Below are 19,565 nucleotides of genomic sequence, written 5' to 3' on the forward strand. Positions count from 1 at the left end.
AACCTATTAGCAGGTCTTCCCAGGTATATTAAAAATATATACTAGCATTCAAAACTTACTTTTATCCACATTTTATAATAATACTAAACTATAAATGTAAGTGTGGGAATGGCTCACCCTTTGCAGGAATGTTTTTTTTAACAGTATTAAATAAGCTCTTGAGAGACTCAAGTGACCCTAAACTTTTAAACAGTAATGTGTATATTTATATACAGCACATGAATAGACTACCACACACTAAAACGATAGTTTTAACAGATTAATGGAAAACAGTAGCGTTATAGCAGGTGTTTGAGGGCACCGAGTTACATGAAACCCTATTGTAAAAGCAGCTGGCATTATGCCAAGGTCCCAAACATAACTTGTATGTCTGAAAAATGACAGCCTGACGCCTTGCAAAGTCGATGGTTTTCGGTTATTCTGATTATCTTGCCTTCTTCTGCAATCTTTTATTATTTCTTCCTGAGATCCGGCTGTGGTTTCGCAGCACTGTGAGGGACTCAAGCGGAGCTGTTATCAGACGCCGAGCAGAGCGGGAGCCGCGTCAGACCGTTAACTTCCACTCCAACTTGCTCTCTCATTTCCCCGCGTTACCCCTGTTATCCCAGCACAGCGTGTTCCACGAATTGGTGTGGGAATTCGCATCACTTTCATTGCCCGCTTGCCCGTTTCGGCATGCGTGCTTATTGAACGTCTTTCAAAGAACTGAGAAGCAAAAGCTCTGTTGTTTTTCCAAGAATCTAATTATCTGATGCTGTATGACTCATTTCAGTTGAGGTTGATAGTGTAAGTTAACAATAACAAAAAGTCTTTGTGTTTTTTTTTCACTGATTCTGCACGTTTTCTTTGTTACATTTTTTTTCTTGGCACGCGTCCCACACACACCTGCAGAATGCTGGAACTTTATTTCACACAGTGGGCTGCGGGACATTCGTCCCACACTTGCGGTTAAACGGAGCGCAACGGCAACCTCGTGTACGTCACACGGGAAACAATTTATGTTTTGGAGAATCGTCACGTGCGAACGGCCCCGTAACCGAACGACAATGCAATGATGATTGACTGTGTAGGAAGGGCCATTTATCTGTAATTAAGAACATACTCTTCCCTTACTGTCTGTCATTCTCTTCCTCTGTTGATGATTGAGAGGTGTGGGGTTTAATCTAGAGGAACATTTCTCACTGCAGAGCTCTGCTGATATCTCTCCAGCTGCTCCATGTGGCCCAAACTGGCGTCTGCAGCCGGGACAACGCCACGCCGATTACCAGCCCTATCAGATGCCTGTGCTGTGCTGCCGCTTCCTGTCTCTCTCTAGCCCGCATTTCGGTTTGTCTTTCCTCCTGCCCTCTATCTCTCCTCCGCCAGGCACTCGCATGCCGTTCACTTTATTTCTCTTTAAAACTTCCCTTATTGTTTGTTCTCCGTGTGCTTCTTGCGTTTGCATTTGAACACCACAACATATAATTTTTTTCTAGTAAAAATCCTTTAAACAAGATACATTATGTGAGAAGCAGCACTGTAAACGGTGAAAGCAGGAAAGAGGCATTGTGCCATGTCAGTTGCTATGGATTAATATTGACTCTTGGATTAAATATTTGTTTAGTTTTAAGTTTATTTCCTTAATTAATTTTTTATAGACAGTTTCCTATTTCAATTTTTGTTTTTAAAATACACCTGTATACTTTTTTTTACAATGCACATATTTAAATTCAATTTTATATGATCCTTAAACTTTGTTTCCGGGTTCAGATTCAGATTTGACTTTCAAACCCAGCTTACGCAGTCACGTTATTTTTAATGTCGAACTTCTCACAGCGCAGCATTTCTGCATAATTTCTCATATTTTCTTTTCGGAATCTAAATCCTTATTCTGCTATCATCAAAATGTCCCTTTCGCAGCCAGAAGGAGTTGCTAAAGTAGACATGAAATAATTATTGAATTAATTATCGAAGTCACATACCGTACAATTAATTTGATGGCTTTTCCCGGAGTCTTTTCCCTTGTCTATGCAGCGAGAATGTCAAGAAACATTTTCTAATTAATTTATGTGCGATTATCAGGACGAGTTTCTGGAAGGTCCTCACTTTCAATTTGTGAAAGGGTAACGATGGTGGAAGACGGGGAAATGGAGAAAACGCACACATGTAAGCTCGGGCCTAGAGTCTTAGGAAAGATTTTAGGGCATCTATATGGTTTCCTAACCAAAAACATTTAAATGTATATTTAATACTAAAATAGGACATTCTTCTTAAGCATAATTTTAAAAAGGATCTCTTGACAGAAATGCTAAATAATATACAAAACTATATTATCATGGGTGTATAAAGACCTTTTAATAATGAACCATTATGTGTTTATTACCCTGAGAATGTTTTTATCTACATACACCGAGGGTCCCCTTACGTGGAAGTCGCCATTTTGTGCCGCCATGTTTCTACAGAAACCCTTTACAGACAAACTTTTTTACTAATTTGTCTCCGTCGATGACATTTTTTCCGGTGGTGGCGTTTCAAAAGCGAGAGAATAGCAGTGGACTGAGCCATTGGTTGCAATTCGCACCAACACCACTAAATTTACACACTGCACCTTTAAATAAATAAATATTATTAATTTATAGATAGATTTATAGATATTAAATATTGAAATGATTATCTTTAATTATTTTTTATTAATATATAAATAAATAAATATATAATGTTCCACATTTTATGTCACTTAAACAAATCTGAGGGAAGTGTACCATACAAGGGTTTTAGATGTTTGTACCTTTGTTTTGTTGTCAAAGTTTAACTGCACCTGTCGCCCCCTGTTGGTTTAGGTTAATAGACACTTCAGAAAGGCTGAGGTGTAATTATTTAGTAAAGTTTATCATCTGATTATATAACAGTTGGTTTTGCTAGTTTTGACAGTACTGTAGCTCTTTTAACTTTTTTAAATTTTTGGAGTCCTTGGTCTTAGTATTTAAAGGGATAGTTCACCTGAAAATAAAAAATATGTCATAATCTACTCACCCTCACGTTGCTTTAAACCTAAATTTCTTAATTCTGTTAAACACAAAAGATTATATTTTGATAAATGATGGTAAGTTCCCATTGACTTTCATCGTAGGAAAAACAAATACTATGGAAGTCAATGGGTACCATCATAAAAAAAATATATTCTTTTATGTTTAACAGAATGAATAAACTCATACAGGCTTGAAACAACACGAGGGTGAATAAATGATGACAGAATTTTTAATGACAGTCCCCCTAGTACTAAATAATATTTATATTTAAATGTACTTTCTGTGGTACCCATCAAGCTTGCATTTTATCTTTCCTCGTCTTTTTTGCCTTTACTTTTACTTTATTTTTCTCTCCATGGTGGACTTTAACATACATTTTGTATTTATTTGTTTCTCCAGGCGGGTGTCTTCAAAGGCACATCTTTGGAGCGCCGTGGAATGCTTTCCATTTGAGCATAGTTCGCCTTTGCTATCCCTTTGCATATTTGCTGTTTGGCATCTGCTCTTCTCCGGGCCTTGTGTTGGTCAGATAAAAGTTCAGAAGTACAGTTAAGAGAAATTAGTTGTGTAAACACTAGTAAATGTCAATGATAAAGTTCTCTTGAAGCTCATCTGATGAGAGTGCCAACGCAGGTGTCTTATCTCCACCCAGCAAAAGAAGGGTAAAATGGAAATGATGCCGCACTGAATATGTGATGCGTATCCTAGAAATTTGTACTGAACTCCTTGACTGACGGATGTTTTGGTGAGTTGAGCTGCAGTATAAAGGACTATGTGTGTGTGGATTGTTGAGTGCTACTGATGGGCTCCATAAACCATTGCATATTACACAGATATACTGTGACACACTGGGACCATGCATACGCTCTTCTCCCACCGTGTATGGTTTGGGAAAGTGTAGGATTTGTCATTCAGCAGAGGTTAAGCCCCACCTATTAGCGTAGGGTCGTAGTGTGCCTCTGATAAAGATTTCCTGTTGTACTGTGTCAAAAAATCAATGGCCGCGGAGCGATCTGCTCATTTGATATCAACAATAGTCTTTTTAAAAATCAATTAGTCCTGATAGAGAAGCCCAAAGAGCCGTGAAATCCTAAGCAGGAGTAACTGCATGAGGAAAACTCATTTCTTCATCTAAAGATGAACTCATTCTGCCGTATTGTTGTTGTATATAAATATGCACAGCTTTATTACGTTCAGGACTGATATTAGGTGTATTTTCAGAGTGTGTTGTCAGTGATTTTGTGATTTCTGTGTGTACATAATAATGTCTGCAGTAAGTGTTTGTGTCAGTTGTCCCAGAGGAAAATGGTAAGAGCCACAGCCCATTAGCGAAATCACTCTTCACTGGAGGTGTCATAAAATAAATTTTGCTGGTGGATCTGTTTTTATAACCACCAGCATGTCTCTTACTGACTCTAAATAACTTGGACTAAAAGAACTGGTATGTTCTTTCAAAACGTATTTCTGAAAAACTACTGTCAACATGCGTGATGGCAGAACGGATGTGCAAATACAGTATACAGTACACTCCAAATACAAGACAGAAATGTCAGATGGTGCCGGTTTATTTTGATGGGTTTAGCTGAGTTAAAGTCAATCTTCTCTCAGTGGAAGTGTGTGACTGTGATAACTGTGAGTATAACTACAGTGATGGAGTGATTTGTGTTGCCTTTAGGCTGTTTACCAAACATTGGTTTGTGGACAGCTATGCTTCTTTATTTCTTATATGTGTTTCATTTAATTTCATCTGCCCTATATTCTACCCTTTCTTTCTTTTTTCTTTCTTTCTTTATGTTCTTCCACCTGTTTCTAACCGTTCTTCCTTTTTTCCACCTTCATTCATTTATATATTTATTTATTTATTTCCTTTTTTCACCCTTTCTTTCTTACTTTCTTTCTATTTTTCATTCTTTCTATTTTCTTTCTTTCTTTCTTTCTTCATTTCTTCATTCTTTCTTTCTTTCTATTCTTCATTCTTTCTTTCCACCTGTTTTTCTACACTTCTTTAAACATTTAAATACATTCTCATCTTTTTCTATCCACCTTTTTCTACATTCTTTCTTTCGTCCTTCCTTTCGTTCCACCTTTATTTATTTATTTAATTCATTTTTCCAACCTGCCTTTCTTTCTTTCTTTACTTCTTTTTTCTTTTCTTCTTTCCTCCTTTTCTTTCGTTCTTTCTTTGTTTCTGTTTTTCTACCCTTCTTTAAACATTTATGTACTTTTTTCTTTTTCTTTTCACCTTTTTCTACATTCTTCATTCTTTCTTTTTTCCTTTTTTCTTTCTTTCTTTCTTTCTTTCTTTCTTTCTATTTTTCGTTCTTTCTATTTTCTTCTTTCTTTCTTTCTTTCTGTCTTTCTTTTTGTCTTTCTTTCTATTCTTCATTCTTTCTTTCCACCTGTTTTTCTACACTTCTTTAAACATTTATTTACATTTTCATCTTTTTCTATCCACCTTTTTTACATTCTTTCTTTCGTCCTTCCTTTCTTTCCACCTTTTATTTATTTATTTAATTCCTTTTTTCAACCTGCCTTTCTTTCTTTCTTTTCTTCTTTTTTCTTTTCTTCTTTCCTTTTTTCCTCCTTTTCTTTTGTTCTTTCTTTGTTTCCACCTGTTTTTCTACCATTCTTTAAACATTTATATACTTTTTTCTTTTTCTTTCCACCTTTTTCTACATTCTTTATTTTGTCTTTCCTTATTTTTCTTCCTTCCTTTATTTATTTATTTAGTTACTTCATTTTTCACCCTGCCTTCCTTTCTTTCTTTCCTTCTATCTTTCTTTCTTTCTATTCTTCATTTTTTCTTTCTTTTTTTCCATTTCTTTCTCTTTCTTTCTTGTTTTTTCCATCTTTTTCCCTCTGCCTTTCTTTCTCTTTTTCTTATAGTATGGGATTTGCTACCGCTCAATACAAGGGCAGTGACAGAAGGGACTTCATGGAGATGACTGGGATTTGAATTGTCCACCAAGCCCTGAAAACAATTTAGCTTGATGGAAAGGGATATAATTTGCATATACGTCTTTTATTTTTTAGACATAAATAAAAAAAGATGTGACATTGTCTGTGAAATGTGAAGTCATATAATCTATAAGATTAGGAGCATCACAGTCAATATTAAAGATATCAAGATTATATTTTCAGATAAGGTTTTTTACATTAAATGATTTTATGTAGAAAACAGTAAATCCCAAAAAACTACTTTACCTGGGTTTTCACAAGCAAGGTCACATAGTGTATGAGAGTAATATATATGAAATACTGTATTTCTAGTTGGAATCTGTTAAGGATTAGCTTTGAGAATGATAAGAAAAATTAAATTCAAGGACATTGAAGCACATTAAATCCTAATAGTCCTATATTAGGCATATTAGTTCTTTATGCAAAATATTTTTCCTTTGATTTTGCAGTGAAATGTAATCTCTGCATGTTTTAGTAAGATTTATCCATAAGATTTTAGTAAGACTTTGTTGTTTTCTTGTCGAAGCATCTGACATTTTACCTTCAAAGACTTACCTGTTGGCAGTCACTATCTGCCAAACAGAAATGTATCTCAACAGATAGTGTAGAAATTGCTCATGAAGGAGTTACACCAGAGGCACATAGAGTTGGTCATAGTAATGGCTTGTGTACTGATAAGATCAGGTCATGTGAGCGGTCAGTGTGGGTTCTGATGCCCATCTTAGATTAGAGAACATAGAAGAATGACACTATAACCCTCAGACCACTGATAAAAGCCCAGCATCTTCTTACTAATGCCAAACCTGACCCACCACGGACTAAACATTTAACATGAGATATGACAGCAATTTTCGGCATTTCAGAATTTTTGCTTATCTTTTTTAGTCTTTTTAATTCTCAAGGTTTCTATCCAGCATATGAGCTCTCCCATTCCACCTATTCTCTCTCTCTCTAACTCTCTCATTGCCCTCTCGCCCTCCCCCGCTCCACGTCTTGGCTGTGGGAAAGCCATTTTATCAGCGTCTGTCTGTTGTTCTCTGGTGGGGATAGATATAGAGAAGATAGATGAGTGTTTTGACATGGAGAGTGTTAGACAAACACTCTTATCGCCGTGGCACTTTAGCCCGACCCCCAAAAGCGAGGCTGGGGGGTTAGGCAGGGATGGGGATGCAGGAACCGGCTGTAGCACCATCACAGGTCAATTGCTGCTAACTGCTGCCACTTTCACAGAGTGCATTACTTGTTACGCGGCTTTGTGTCAGCTGTGTCTCTATCTTTATTTGTGAAGCTTGTGTTTGTTCCTGTCAGGCCTGCGTTTGTGACTCACCAAAGCCTTGACTTCCATAGTTGTTCTTCTTATCGCTCATAGGAAGTACAAAAGTTCTCCATGTTTTGGGGCAGCGCCGGTGCTCGTGAGCATCAAACTCCCTCTAGTGGTGCTGATGCTGGACAGGTGGTTGCTAGGTGGATGCTTTAATGTAAAAAATAGGATTTTTAGACTCATTTATTAATTCACAGAGTAAAATGTCGTCATGCCTAATAAATTCATGCCAACATCTTATAATCTAATGAGATTAAGTTTGATTTCAAGCATTGATTGCAATCTTTGACATGATCTTACTCATGAATTATATTTTCACAGAATGTTGTTTATGTTATGTAAAATGATTTTATGTAGAAAACAGTGAATCAAAAATAATTACTTTTGGCAGGGTTTTCACAGGCAAGGTCACATTCGCAAGTCGCCTCTTTTCGACAAGATGCACAATTTGTGCTATCAATCATGTCTGTAACATAAGCATTTATTTTATAAGTTATCTGCAGAATTATGATGTTTAGATTTAAAATCATCTGCTAATCGGTTTAAATGCTTGTTCAGATATGTTTTAACACTGTATTAACACACACTCTCTCTCTATCTTTGTGTCTGTATTTAAACAGATGATCTTATGCTAAGTGGGGCTGCTGATGACCTCAAGGTCCTGGCCCTCAGGGATCTGCCGGTTGACACTGTTTGGGGTCCATTTTCTGGCAGCATCCAATCAGAGGAGCCCACTGATGGAGGAGTCACCAGTGAGGTAAGAGGTCAACAACCCAAAACTAAAGATATTATACCATCATGGTATTATCATCCGATAACATCTGTGTATAATACAGTAGTACACCCATTTGACGTTTATGGAAGTGTACTCTTTTTATCATTCTTAAAGGATTAGTCCATTTTCTTAAAAAAAAAATCCAGATAATTTACTCACCACCATGATGTCTTTCTTTGTTCAGTCGAGAAGAAATAATGTTTTTTGAGGAAAATATTCCAGGATTTTTCTCATTTTAATGGACACCAACACGTAACAGTTTAAAATTGCAGTTTCAACAGAGTATCAAAGGACTCTAAACGATCCCAAACGAGGCATAAGGGTCTTATCTAGCGAAACGATTGTCATTTTTGACAAGAAAAATAAAAAATATGCACTTTAAACCACAACTTCCCGTCTATCTTCGGTCTTGTGACACGCCAGCGCGACCTCACGTAATGCGTAATGCCATGGAAAGGTCACGTGTTACATATATGAAACGCACATTTGCGGACCATTTTGAACAATAAACTGACACAAAGACGTAAATTAGTATCACTCCACATACAACAACGTTGAAACGGTCCTCTTTCTCCACACTTGTATACACTGGGGCGTAGTTTCGCATACATCCTCCGTGACCTCTTGACGTGATGACGTATTGTGTGAGGTCGCCCTGGCACGTCACATGACCGGAGAAAGACGAGAAGTTTTGGTTTAAAAGTGCATATTTTTTATTTTTCTTGTAAAAAATGACAATCGTTTCACTGGATAAGACCCTTGTGCCTCGTTTGAGATCGTTTGGAGTCCGTTGAAGCTGCAATTTTAAACTGCATTAAAACTGTTACGTGTTGGGGTCCATTAAAATCCTGAAATGTTTTCCTTAAAAAACATAATTTCTTCTCGACTGAACAAAGAAAGACATCATTTTGGATGACATAGTGGTGAGTAAATTATCTGGATTTTTTTTAAGAAAATAGACTAATCCTTTAATGTTAACATTTACTATCATGATATAGGTAATTGCATAGAGGTCAGCACAGTCACTACACTTGTGTAAGGGCTTTGTGTTTCACAGTGAAATCAGGAAGACCATGATCTTTCTTCTGTCATGTGCTGTTGGTCCATCTGATCATGTGATGTCAGCTCTGGGAGAGGTTTCCTGGCTCAGGCCATGTTCTCAAACATTTCAGAGATAACGCTGACTAACACACAGAACCGTACGCTTTTACACACAAGCTTAGTTCCTAGCTTGGCTGATTTCCACAGAAGATGGATGCTCACAAAATGTCGGTATAGTTTCGAAACGACAGCTATCTTCATTCATTATAAACTTATTTGAGTGTGTGCGTAGAAGTGAAAGTGTAGTGTTGGCAACATCGCTGTTTATCACCCATCCCTCCTTGGCTAACCTATCAAATTGAAGATAAATAAGTTGGTCGTCTGGTTTCTAAATGATTCAAAGTAAGAAATAATCCATAGAAGCGTGGGTGTGCGAAAAAAATGGCGGTTTATGTTTTGAGTGAGTGTCATCTTTTTCCCCTCGACCATTTCTGGACAAGACTGCACCCCCCACTCCCCAGACGGACGCTTCTCTTTTATCTCAGCGTGGCGCCATCCTCCTGGACAACAAACCCCAGTGATTGATTTCTACTTGATAGGCTCTCATTTCTAAGATTTCATATATTATGAGAATTTGAAAGGCCCCACCCCTCCCTGTACCTTTCCTTCACCTCCTCCTAATCTCTCTCTCTCACCCTTCCTCTCTCTCTCTCTCTCTCGCCCGCTTTTTAAAAAGAAAAATCTCGTTATCGAGGCAGGGCTTTGTTGATGATTTTCGGCTCAGAACTTTCACATTCGCATTCTATCGCGTTTGCTCTCGCTCCGCTATCTCCTGGTTGAAGGAGTGTGTATCTGGTGGAGATAGCGTGTCGAATCTCACATTCCTATGGCATCTCTCGTCGTCCCTCCACATCCTCCAGAGAGTCTGGAACTGTTGGGGTCACTGGGCGTCAGGGTCTGTCCTGTCACATCTGTGCTTTTCCTCAGTGACTTGAAATGGACTTACTAAAAATTGTTATCATATTTTTTATTTAAAATGCCCATTTTTGGTACTTGAAGTAGATTAACTATGTACACTCCAACAGAAACAACTGCGTACAAGTGTTTAAGTGCTTTTGATCAGGGCACATAAGCGAGAGGTCAGAAGATTAACAGAGGGATGTACTTTGTTATCTGACGTTGGTTGTTTTTTGGGTCTCGCTGGATACAAATGCAGAACGGCTCCCTCTTCTGCATTGCTATTGTTCTTTCCACTTGTGATTCTCCTGTTATTTCGCAGTACACCGCCCGAAGCCGCAATGGTGGCGGGTGGGGAGTTCAAAGCGTTATCATGCACCGAACGCCTTTTCATCATGTTTTAGGAACAAGCGTCCCAACTAATCCCCCAATAATCTCTTCAGGAGAACTGCTCCGATAAGCCCCGCCACCCACTGCTCTCCGTCCCACTTTTTTTTTTGGGTGGGGGGGTGCCACCCTAAAAGGACACGTCAAGGTGAGCGCTCTTCATCTTCTCTCGCTCTTTTCCTCCCTTCTTTCTCGCTCCAGCGGGGTTTGTTTACCCTTATTCAAATCTCTGGTTTATCTACATCTGTCAGTGGAATGATCTTGGAGAGCTTCCCCTCGCTACACATGCTTTTCCCTGAATGGAATGCATGAATACCCTTAATTATTGTTCTTCTTAATTGTCTGCATAATGATAAAAGAGGAATCAAGTAGGGCTTTAAATGGCAATCCAACTGGAAGTGTGGGGTGTTGGCACTTGTGACCTCTCTGTGGTCTCGGCTTTGCTCTCGTGTTGTAGAAATCCAGACTTAGGTGTCCAGCATCAGATTTAAAAAAAAAAAAAAAGCCCTTGAAGCCAATTTTTTTTGCACATATAAGATTAAGGTCTGAACTTACTATAACCATTATTTTTAGAGGATTTTAAATATATTTCTAATAAAATTATTAAATTTTTTTAGATTATCATTATCAAAAATGATCATTACCACAACATGATTTTACATTAAATATATGCTCATGTTTCGGTAATGAGAACTAAAAAATTTGTCCAGGTACTTTTATCTGGAGAGAAAAATAAGAACTGTTTACCTGGTAGCCATATTGAGTGTCACAGTCAAGTATGTCCCTTCCAAAAATTATTTTTTAAATGTTAGTTTCTTGAGGGCTTAAACAACAATTATTGAAAATTGTTGCGGAGGATGAGAAAATTTTTCTTGGACACATTTATATTCCTTATTATTGTCTCTATATTTACCAATGATCACCAAATACCATGTGTTTCTTTACTGTAAATTTTTATAGTATAACATGCACTAAAGCTTTTTATTTTTTAGATTTTTTATTATAAATATTTCCATGTCAAAGAACCAAAATCCATTCATGGACACATTGCGGTAATGAAAATTTTCCCCTTAAATGTGAAAACAAAAAACAAAATTGGTTTGTATGATGTAATTTAAAATCATGTGCAAAATAGTACACAAAGAGATGTTTGTAACTGTATGCTTCTTATTTTGATACTCTTACTTTGCATTTACTTTTTTTTTAAATGTTTAATGACACCTCATAAGTCTAATTTCGCAAGATTCACCCAGATGACTTGGAACATCTAATGGAGATGTTGGAGGATAAGTTAGTATATTATATGTTATATATTTATAAAAAATATTATCTTAAAGGTAGGGTCACACATATAGACTAGCAAATGCGGCTGCTGTTGATGCATTCGTCACTAGGTGGGCATATGGACTGATTTTATAGTGCTTTTTGACATTGTCACTATGGTCACAGGTTTAAATAGACATGAGGATGAGAAACTGATCACAGAATATTGGGTGAAGGAGTTCCTGTGACTCTGATTGTCATATGTACTTGGATTCGAAAGGCTTATGGTAGAGAAAAAGAAAGACGGAGTGAATAGAGAGAGAGGAAAGCTTTCTCTATCTCCAAACCTGATCACCGGCAGATCAGGAGCCCGCTTTCCAAGAGTGCCTCATTTTCAAATTTCTTATCTCGCTGTTTTAAGTATCACAGTTTCCCATTTTTACATGTCATTTGCATGCCGCTCATCTCACCTGGATGGGGTTTTCTTTGAGGGGTGTGTATATATGGATGTACCGGTGTTGACTACCTGCCAAGTTAAAAGAGTCCCAATGTTTCCCATTGAGGTCAGGTAAACCCAAACGTCTTAGATCAGGCCATGTTGTAAATGAAGTACAGTATGTTTGGTAGGTTTTGGGTTCATGAGTGCACAGTTCTCTTGGTTCTGTGTGAGCGGGTGAGACCTGAAAAAAAAGAGAAAGATGAATAAAAGTAGAGGAGAAAAAAGGGAATGTGTGTGAGAGAGAGAGAAGCGGATGAGAGAAGGTTTCTGATTGTTATCGCTCTTCCTTTTCTTCTCTGTATTTTTGGAGGATTCACACACTGACCTCTTTGTTTGGGACAGTATGAACCCCCATTTCACCCCCCCCCCCTTTGGGAAAGAAACCATTTCCTGTGGAGAGCAGATAGAGAGAGGGACCGAAAGCAAGGGGGATGGAAAGTGAGAAAGGAGTGTGTGGAGAGATATGGAGAGGAATAGATAGTGGGAAGAAGATGGAGACAAAGAGTGTGGCGGAGCATGAAAAGAGGGATATGGACAGATGAGGAGAAGGATAAAGTTGGAGAGATAGTGAAACAGGAACAGAAGAAGATAACGGCAAAGTAAAAAGCAGAAAATGGGAAAGTGAGTGAGAGAAACACTAAGTACCGAAGTAGCATACATTGGGTGCCTTAGTTTAAAAAACCTGTATCCCATTCTGTATCCCTGTTGTTGTGAACATAAATTGTATTGTAGTGGACATAAATTCAGTGACTAGTATGATGCCTGTGAGCATTTAAGGGCTGTTTAGACAACATTTTCAACATTAAACTGGAACGTTTTTTGCGGTTTGGCTATGGTGGTTTTGGTGGTTTGGGGTCCAGAAAACGCAAACCTTTTTTGCCATTTTATAGTCCAGGGTCACTTGTACTAAAACCTTATCCGTTTAAACAGAACTGCTACACTGTAAAAAAATACTTGTTGCACTTAAAGAAAAATACCACAGTTTTTCAATTTTTTACTATGTTCTTACCTCAATGTAGATGAATTAATATATACCTATTTTTTTCCAATGCGTGCACTTTACATTTTTGTACAGCGCCTCGTGAATGTGTTAGCATTTAGCCTAGCCCCATTCATTCCTATGGTTCCAAATGAAAGTTTTATTTTGTGTCACCATACTTACTCGTTTACAGTGGGGCAAAAAAGCATTTAGTCAGCCACCAATTGCTCAAGCTCTCACACCTAAAAAGATGAGAGAGGCCTGCAATCCCCGTCAAAGGCACACGTCAACTATGAGAGACAAAATGAGAAAAAAAAATCCAGAAAATCACATTGTCTGATTTTTTAGAATTTATTTGTAAATGATGGTGAAAAATAAGTATTTGGTCAATAACAAAAGTTTATGTCAATACTTTGTTATATACCCTTTGTTGGCAATGACAGAGATCAAACGTTTTCTGTAAGTCTCCACAAGGTTTTTACATATTGTTGCTGGTAGTTTGGCCCATTCCTCCATGCAGATCTCCTCTAGAGCAGTGATGTTTTGGGGCTGTCGCTGGGCAACACGGAATTTCAACTCCCTCCAAAGATTTTCTATGGGGTTGAGATCTGGAGACTGGCTAGGCCACTCCAGGACCTTGAAATTATTCTTACGAAACCACTCCTTCTTTGCCCGGGCGGTATGTTTGGGATCACTGCCATACTGAAAGATCCAGCCACGTTTCATCTTCAATGCCCTTGCTGACGAAAGGAGGTTATGAGTCAAAATCTCACGATACATGGCCCCATTCATTCTTTCCTTAACTCGGATCAGTTGTCCTGGTCCCTTTGCAAAAAAACAGACCCAAAGCATGAGGTTTCCACCCCCATGCTTCACAGTAGGTATGGTGTTCTTTGAATGCAACTCAGCATCTTTCTCCTCCAAACACAAGAAGTTGAGTTTCTACCTAAAAGTTATGTTTTGGTTTCATCTGACCATATGACATTCTCCCACTCTTCTTCTGGATCATCCAAATGCTCTCTAGCAAACTTCAGACGGGTACTGGCTTAAGCAGGTGGACACATCTGGCACTGCAGGAATTGAGTCCCTGGCTGCATAGTGTGTTACTGATGGTAGCCTTTGTTACTTTGGTCCCAGCTCTCTGCAGGTCATTCACTAGGTTCCCCCGTGTGGTTCTGGGATTTTTGCTCACCATTCTGGTGATAATTTTTACTCTACGGGATGAGATCTTGCGTGGAGCCCCAGATCGAGGGACATTATCAGTGTTCTTGTATGTCTTTCATTTTCTAATAATTGCTCTCACAGTTGATTTCTTCACACCAAGCTGCTTACCTATTGCAGATTCAGTCTTCCCAGCCTGGTGCAGATCTACAATTTTGTTTCTGGTGTCCTTTGACAGCTCTTTGGTCTTGGCCATAGTTGAGTTTGCATTCTGACTGTTTTAGGTTGTGGACAGGTGTCTTTTATACTGCTAACAAGTTCAAACAGGTGCCATTAATACAGGTAACAAGTGGAGGACAGAGGATCCTCTTAAAGAAGAAGTTACAGGTCTGTGAGAGAAAGAAATCTTGCTTTTTTGTTATTGACCAAATACTTATTTTCCACCATAAATTGCAAACAAACTCTCAAAAAATCAGACAATGTGATTTTCTGGATTTTTTTCCTCATTTTGTCTCTCACAGCTGAAGTGCACCCATGATGAAAACCACAGGCCTCTCTCATCTTTCCAAGTGGGAGAACCTGCACAATTGGTGGTTGACTAAATACTTTTCTGCCCCACTGTAACTACTCATGTAACAGTCTTTAAATAGGGAAAACACGGAAGTGTTTGGTGGCTTCTAAATTCATCCCTGTTTGGATTTATAGGAATGAATGGGGCTAGGCTAAATTCTAACACAATCACGACGCGCTGTACAAAGATTAACAGTGTACGCATTGAAATAAAGATAGGAATGTATTAATTAATCAAAGTTGAGGTAAGAACATAGTAAAATATTGAAAAATGGTGGTGTTATCCTTTAAATTTACAATTTATACAATTTATTTAAATTAGCTTAAGTTATTTCAGCTTTATTTTTATAGTGTAGTAACTCGCTAGTCAAAAAAGTTGAAAATTATTTATAATTTCAAATTGATTAAACTTTAAAGAATTTAAGCGCAACAAGGAATTTTTACAGTGTGGATGTTTTGCCGTTTTGCTTGTTTCTATTTGTCGCTCTGTAGAAGAATGCATGTGTGTGCAGGCATGTAGTGTGTTGCTTTACAAAGTAACATTGCAATGTACTGTCCTGGCATGCATAATGCTGCGTTTACACCAGCCACGGTAGAGGCGTCAAGCGCGAGTGATTTCAATGTTAAGTCGTTGTGAAGACACGTTGACGCGCATCTGGAGGTCTCGCGGTGCAAATGAGGCGTTTAGCCCTGTGCAGTAGCCACGATTCCGCCTCTTTCACACATCTAGTTCGTGCAAATGGCGCGAATTGAGGGTTGCCGTGGCAAACTTGTGAAAATGTTATTTTTGGCGGAAAAACGCGCCGCGTTAACAATCAGGTACTTGCTTTAGTAGTGACGCGATTACAGAAAGCGAGCGGAGTCGCAGAAGCCCCTCCCATGACGCGAATTTCCGTGTGAATGTTTCGATGACTAGAATTTCACGCGTGGCTTTCACACACAAATGAAGCGAGTACACTCAAACTGTTCAAGCGGCAAACTAGGCGCGGTAGACGCGATTTTGACGCCTCAAACGCAGCAGGTGTAAACCTACGGTAATACAACATAATACAATAAAATAGTCGTCTTTGCAGAATTGTTGTATGTTTGTGAAATTTTAACTACAAGGTTTGCATCGGTTTCGCAGTTCACTATTTAGGGCGCACTCACACTATCCAAACCAATCCACGCCCAGGCGCGTTTGACCCCCAAAGCCTAGTTCGTTTGACTAGTGTGATCACTCTATACTGTGCCCGGGCGCTATTAACCAAACTGTGCCCAAGCGCAATAACCAAACTGTGCCCGGGCACGGTTCAAAGCGATCACACCTGCTTGCAGAGGTGGGCTCGAGCGCGGTTCGATTGGGCTCAGGCCCGGAAAACACACAATGTGAGAGCGGTTCAAAAGGGGAGACGTCAATTGCACGACCACCCAACTTTATCCGCCTTCATAAAAACTCTTCTGATGCCCGCAGCAGGGTTACATGAATGTTTGAGCTTCACATGCGACAGATTAACTTAGCAATATGATGGCATGTTAGAGGGCTGTGAGTCATTTGGGCATAAAAAAAACCCACATTGTTTTTTCGCATTGTAGCATTTCAGTGCACTATTAGTTCACTATTTAGTGTATGTTTAGTTTTAGGGTGCAGATTGAGACACATGCCTAAAGAATGCCTGTTTAAATAATGATATGGTGTCGGGCTCAGCCCAAGTCAGATGTTTTTCCTTCTCGAAAGTGTTGCCTCACAGAACAAATGCTGTTATATCTTGATCAAACATCTTTGTTTGATCAAACCTTGTTCCACACTATCATAATGGGCATCAGTTTTACTGTATTTGCACACTGTTTAATACCTTTTTCATGTTAAACATTTACGCATGAAGAACATTTCAGAAATGCATAAAGGATTTCAAAGAGCTGCCTGTCCTTTGGCGACCAGCAGATGAGTTCAGACTATTTGATTTGGTTTTAATTGGGTTTGTAAACCTGTTTGGCTTTAAATCAGGGTCATACTGTAGGGTCACATTGAGATACAGTCCTTATGCGAAAAAGCTTTTTTTGCAGATTCTCCACCCCTGCAAAGGGAGACATTGAATACATCATTTGCATTCAACTTTTATCGGCGTCAGAGGAGGACGTGATAACGCCACGTACAAAGCCAGACCGCATGAGCGTGTTTAATGTGTTGCGGTGCGATGGTGATGCACAAGTGTGCGTTCGTCTTAAAAAGGTGCATCTACCTATTTTCCTGACGGCGTGCATGGGTAAGGAGTATGGGGGGTGGCTGCTGGTTAATATCAAACCAAATAATTAGATTCGCTATCAGGGCGGCGACAGCAGTGTGGGGATCAGGCAGATTAAAGCGCGGCCGTCGTCATTAATATTCATGAAGGAGCAGGGCTTGGACGAGGGCTTAGACTGTTCCTCAAAGCTGTGCACTCGACAGGGTTTAAAGCGGCACTCTCAAAGTACCCTAGTTTCCTGCATGTGATGGAGTGGGGGGTATATTCACCAACACCAAGGTTACTCTCTACATCTAGCTTTCTTATTGTTGTCATTTTGCCACCCACGTTAAACCCGACTGTGGCGTTACACATCACCTGCATTTATTTAGTACAGTGACAATGTGCAACATCATTTTATGATTTATTTAAGATTCTCAAACTCTCCATGCAGTTTAATCACATTGGTTCATTTTGTGTGATGCACCTGATCACCTGACCACTTACAGATTTCCTCTGTTCAGCAGGTGAGATATGGACTCCCTCTGTTCGCCTTGATCGCTATGAACCTGTTATTGTTCACAATTCATACTGGGTCATACAACCATTTACATCTTCATTTACCGTCCGTGTGCATCTGCGTGTACGAGTCTGACTGTGCGTCAATATGTGTGTGTGTTTAATTAGAGCGAGCATTTGTCTGGAAGTGTTTTGTCAAAGGCGAGGTCTCACCACGCTGCCCTCTGCTTTTGTGAAGCTTAAAGTCGAGTCGTTAAATGAGTCTGAAACAAATTAGCAGAAGCACGCAGCACTTATGCCACAGACGGCTCCAGCATTGGGTTTCAAATTAAAACAAAAGGAGCCCTATCTGCTTATCAGCACTAGTTCCCCATGAAATACAATACGGACCGTATCTTCAGGCAAGAACAGACAGAATTAGAAAGAAACCCTTCAGCTGTCCTCTTCTGCTGCCCATCTCTTCCTCTCAACCCGACAACTGGTGGCTTTTAATCCTCCTTTACACATTTAAACTGATGTCCTTTTTCCTCTTGTCTTTTACAGTTCATTTAGTAGGTTGTCGATGATGACAAGTTCAAAAGCGCGTTTTTGACCTGGCTTAGTTAAGGAGCATGACAGTTTTCTCGAACATGAGACTATTAATGAAGTGGCCCTACTAAACTGCTGCCACCTAGTGGATCGGTTCAGACGCACTTAAAAGAAAGATTTTTCAAGATCACTTTTAGGCAATTATATCCTGATAAAGAGCTTATTCTCAGTTCTCCTACAGTACATATAGTGCCTAATAAAATTAGATAAGGATTTATATAATAGAAGATGAATTCAACTTGTTGTTTTTTGTTTTAACCTACTCATTTATGTGCTTACATGTATTTTTTTAGTCTAAGTCTATGAGCAGTGAGAAAGTGGATTACAGCAATTGATTTAATGTGTTGCACAGATATAGCGAAATGATCGGGATATCACAAATGTGTATATCGCAATGTGCAGATAGCTAAAGTTTGCAACAATCCAATGATTATTACTTACTTTAAATACTTTTATTACTTTAAAAATACTTTAAAAAAATACTTATTAGTTATTATTAGTTATTTAAAAATACTTTAAAAAGTTATGTATGCAGATAGAAAAGAGAATTGAGAGAGAGTGATGCTTTTCCCCAGAAAGAATGTGAAATGTATGTTGTTTAAAATTTTGTAAAAGTGTTTAAATTATATTTTATTATAATTTAAACCAATGGTCTCCAACATGGTGCCCGCAGACCAAAACATTTTAATATTTATTACTTATTTTTACCAAATAAAATAAAATCAACAAGTAAATCAAAGAAGTTTTGAGTATTTAAAAAATGTAGCCCTCCAGAATGTTTTATCCATTGTGGTAGCCCTTGCTCACAAAAAGGTTGGAGACCCCTGACTAAGCACGGGCCGGTATAAGATTCTGGCAGTTTGATAATATTTAGCAAAAATATCACTAAAATGTACTTCCTGAACTTCAGCCAGCTCCTTGTTTCCTGTCTGCCATTATTGGACAAACTGATTATTCCAGGTGTGCCTGACCTCAGTAGTCACAACAACAATAATCAGACACACCTGGATTAATCAGTTTGTCCAATAATGGCAGACATAAAACAAGGAGCTGGCTGAAGTAGTGCAGCTGGGCATAAAGCCTATTGAGCAAATTATCGCATGTTGTATATTTTCCAATATTGTACAACCATTATATGTTGTTGATGTCTGATATTTGAGATGTTATAACACTTGCTTCTGTGTTATCACCCACACAGCTCTTTTAAAGCTTTTGTATGGGCAGGTCAATTTTCAACAAGCTGTTAGGTTGAAAAACACTCAATATTACCCGCATTGTATCTTTTTTCAACCCGTTATTGTGCTTTGCCTGAGGCTTTCTTTTTCTTCCTCGTGG

General features: G+C 38.6%; 1 protein-coding gene across 1 annotated transcript in view; it reads left to right on the forward strand.

The window, feature by feature from the left end:
• zfpm1 (zinc finger protein, FOG family member 1) overlaps positions 1-19,565 on the forward strand; it is an 81,901-nt gene that overhangs the window by 51,461 nt on the left and 10,875 nt on the right. Inside the window, exon 4 of the mRNA XM_055174097.2 lies at positions 7,908-8,044. Coding sequence (XP_055030072.2) covers positions 7,908-8,044 — 137 coding nt within the window. The remainder of the gene's footprint in view (positions 1-7,907; positions 8,045-19,565) is intronic.

This window comes from Misgurnus anguillicaudatus, chromosome 15 (genome assembly GCF_027580225.2).
Source record: "Misgurnus anguillicaudatus chromosome 15, ASM2758022v2, whole genome shotgun sequence".
NCBI classification, from domain to species: Eukaryota; Metazoa; Chordata; class Actinopteri; order Cypriniformes; family Cobitidae; genus Misgurnus; species Misgurnus anguillicaudatus.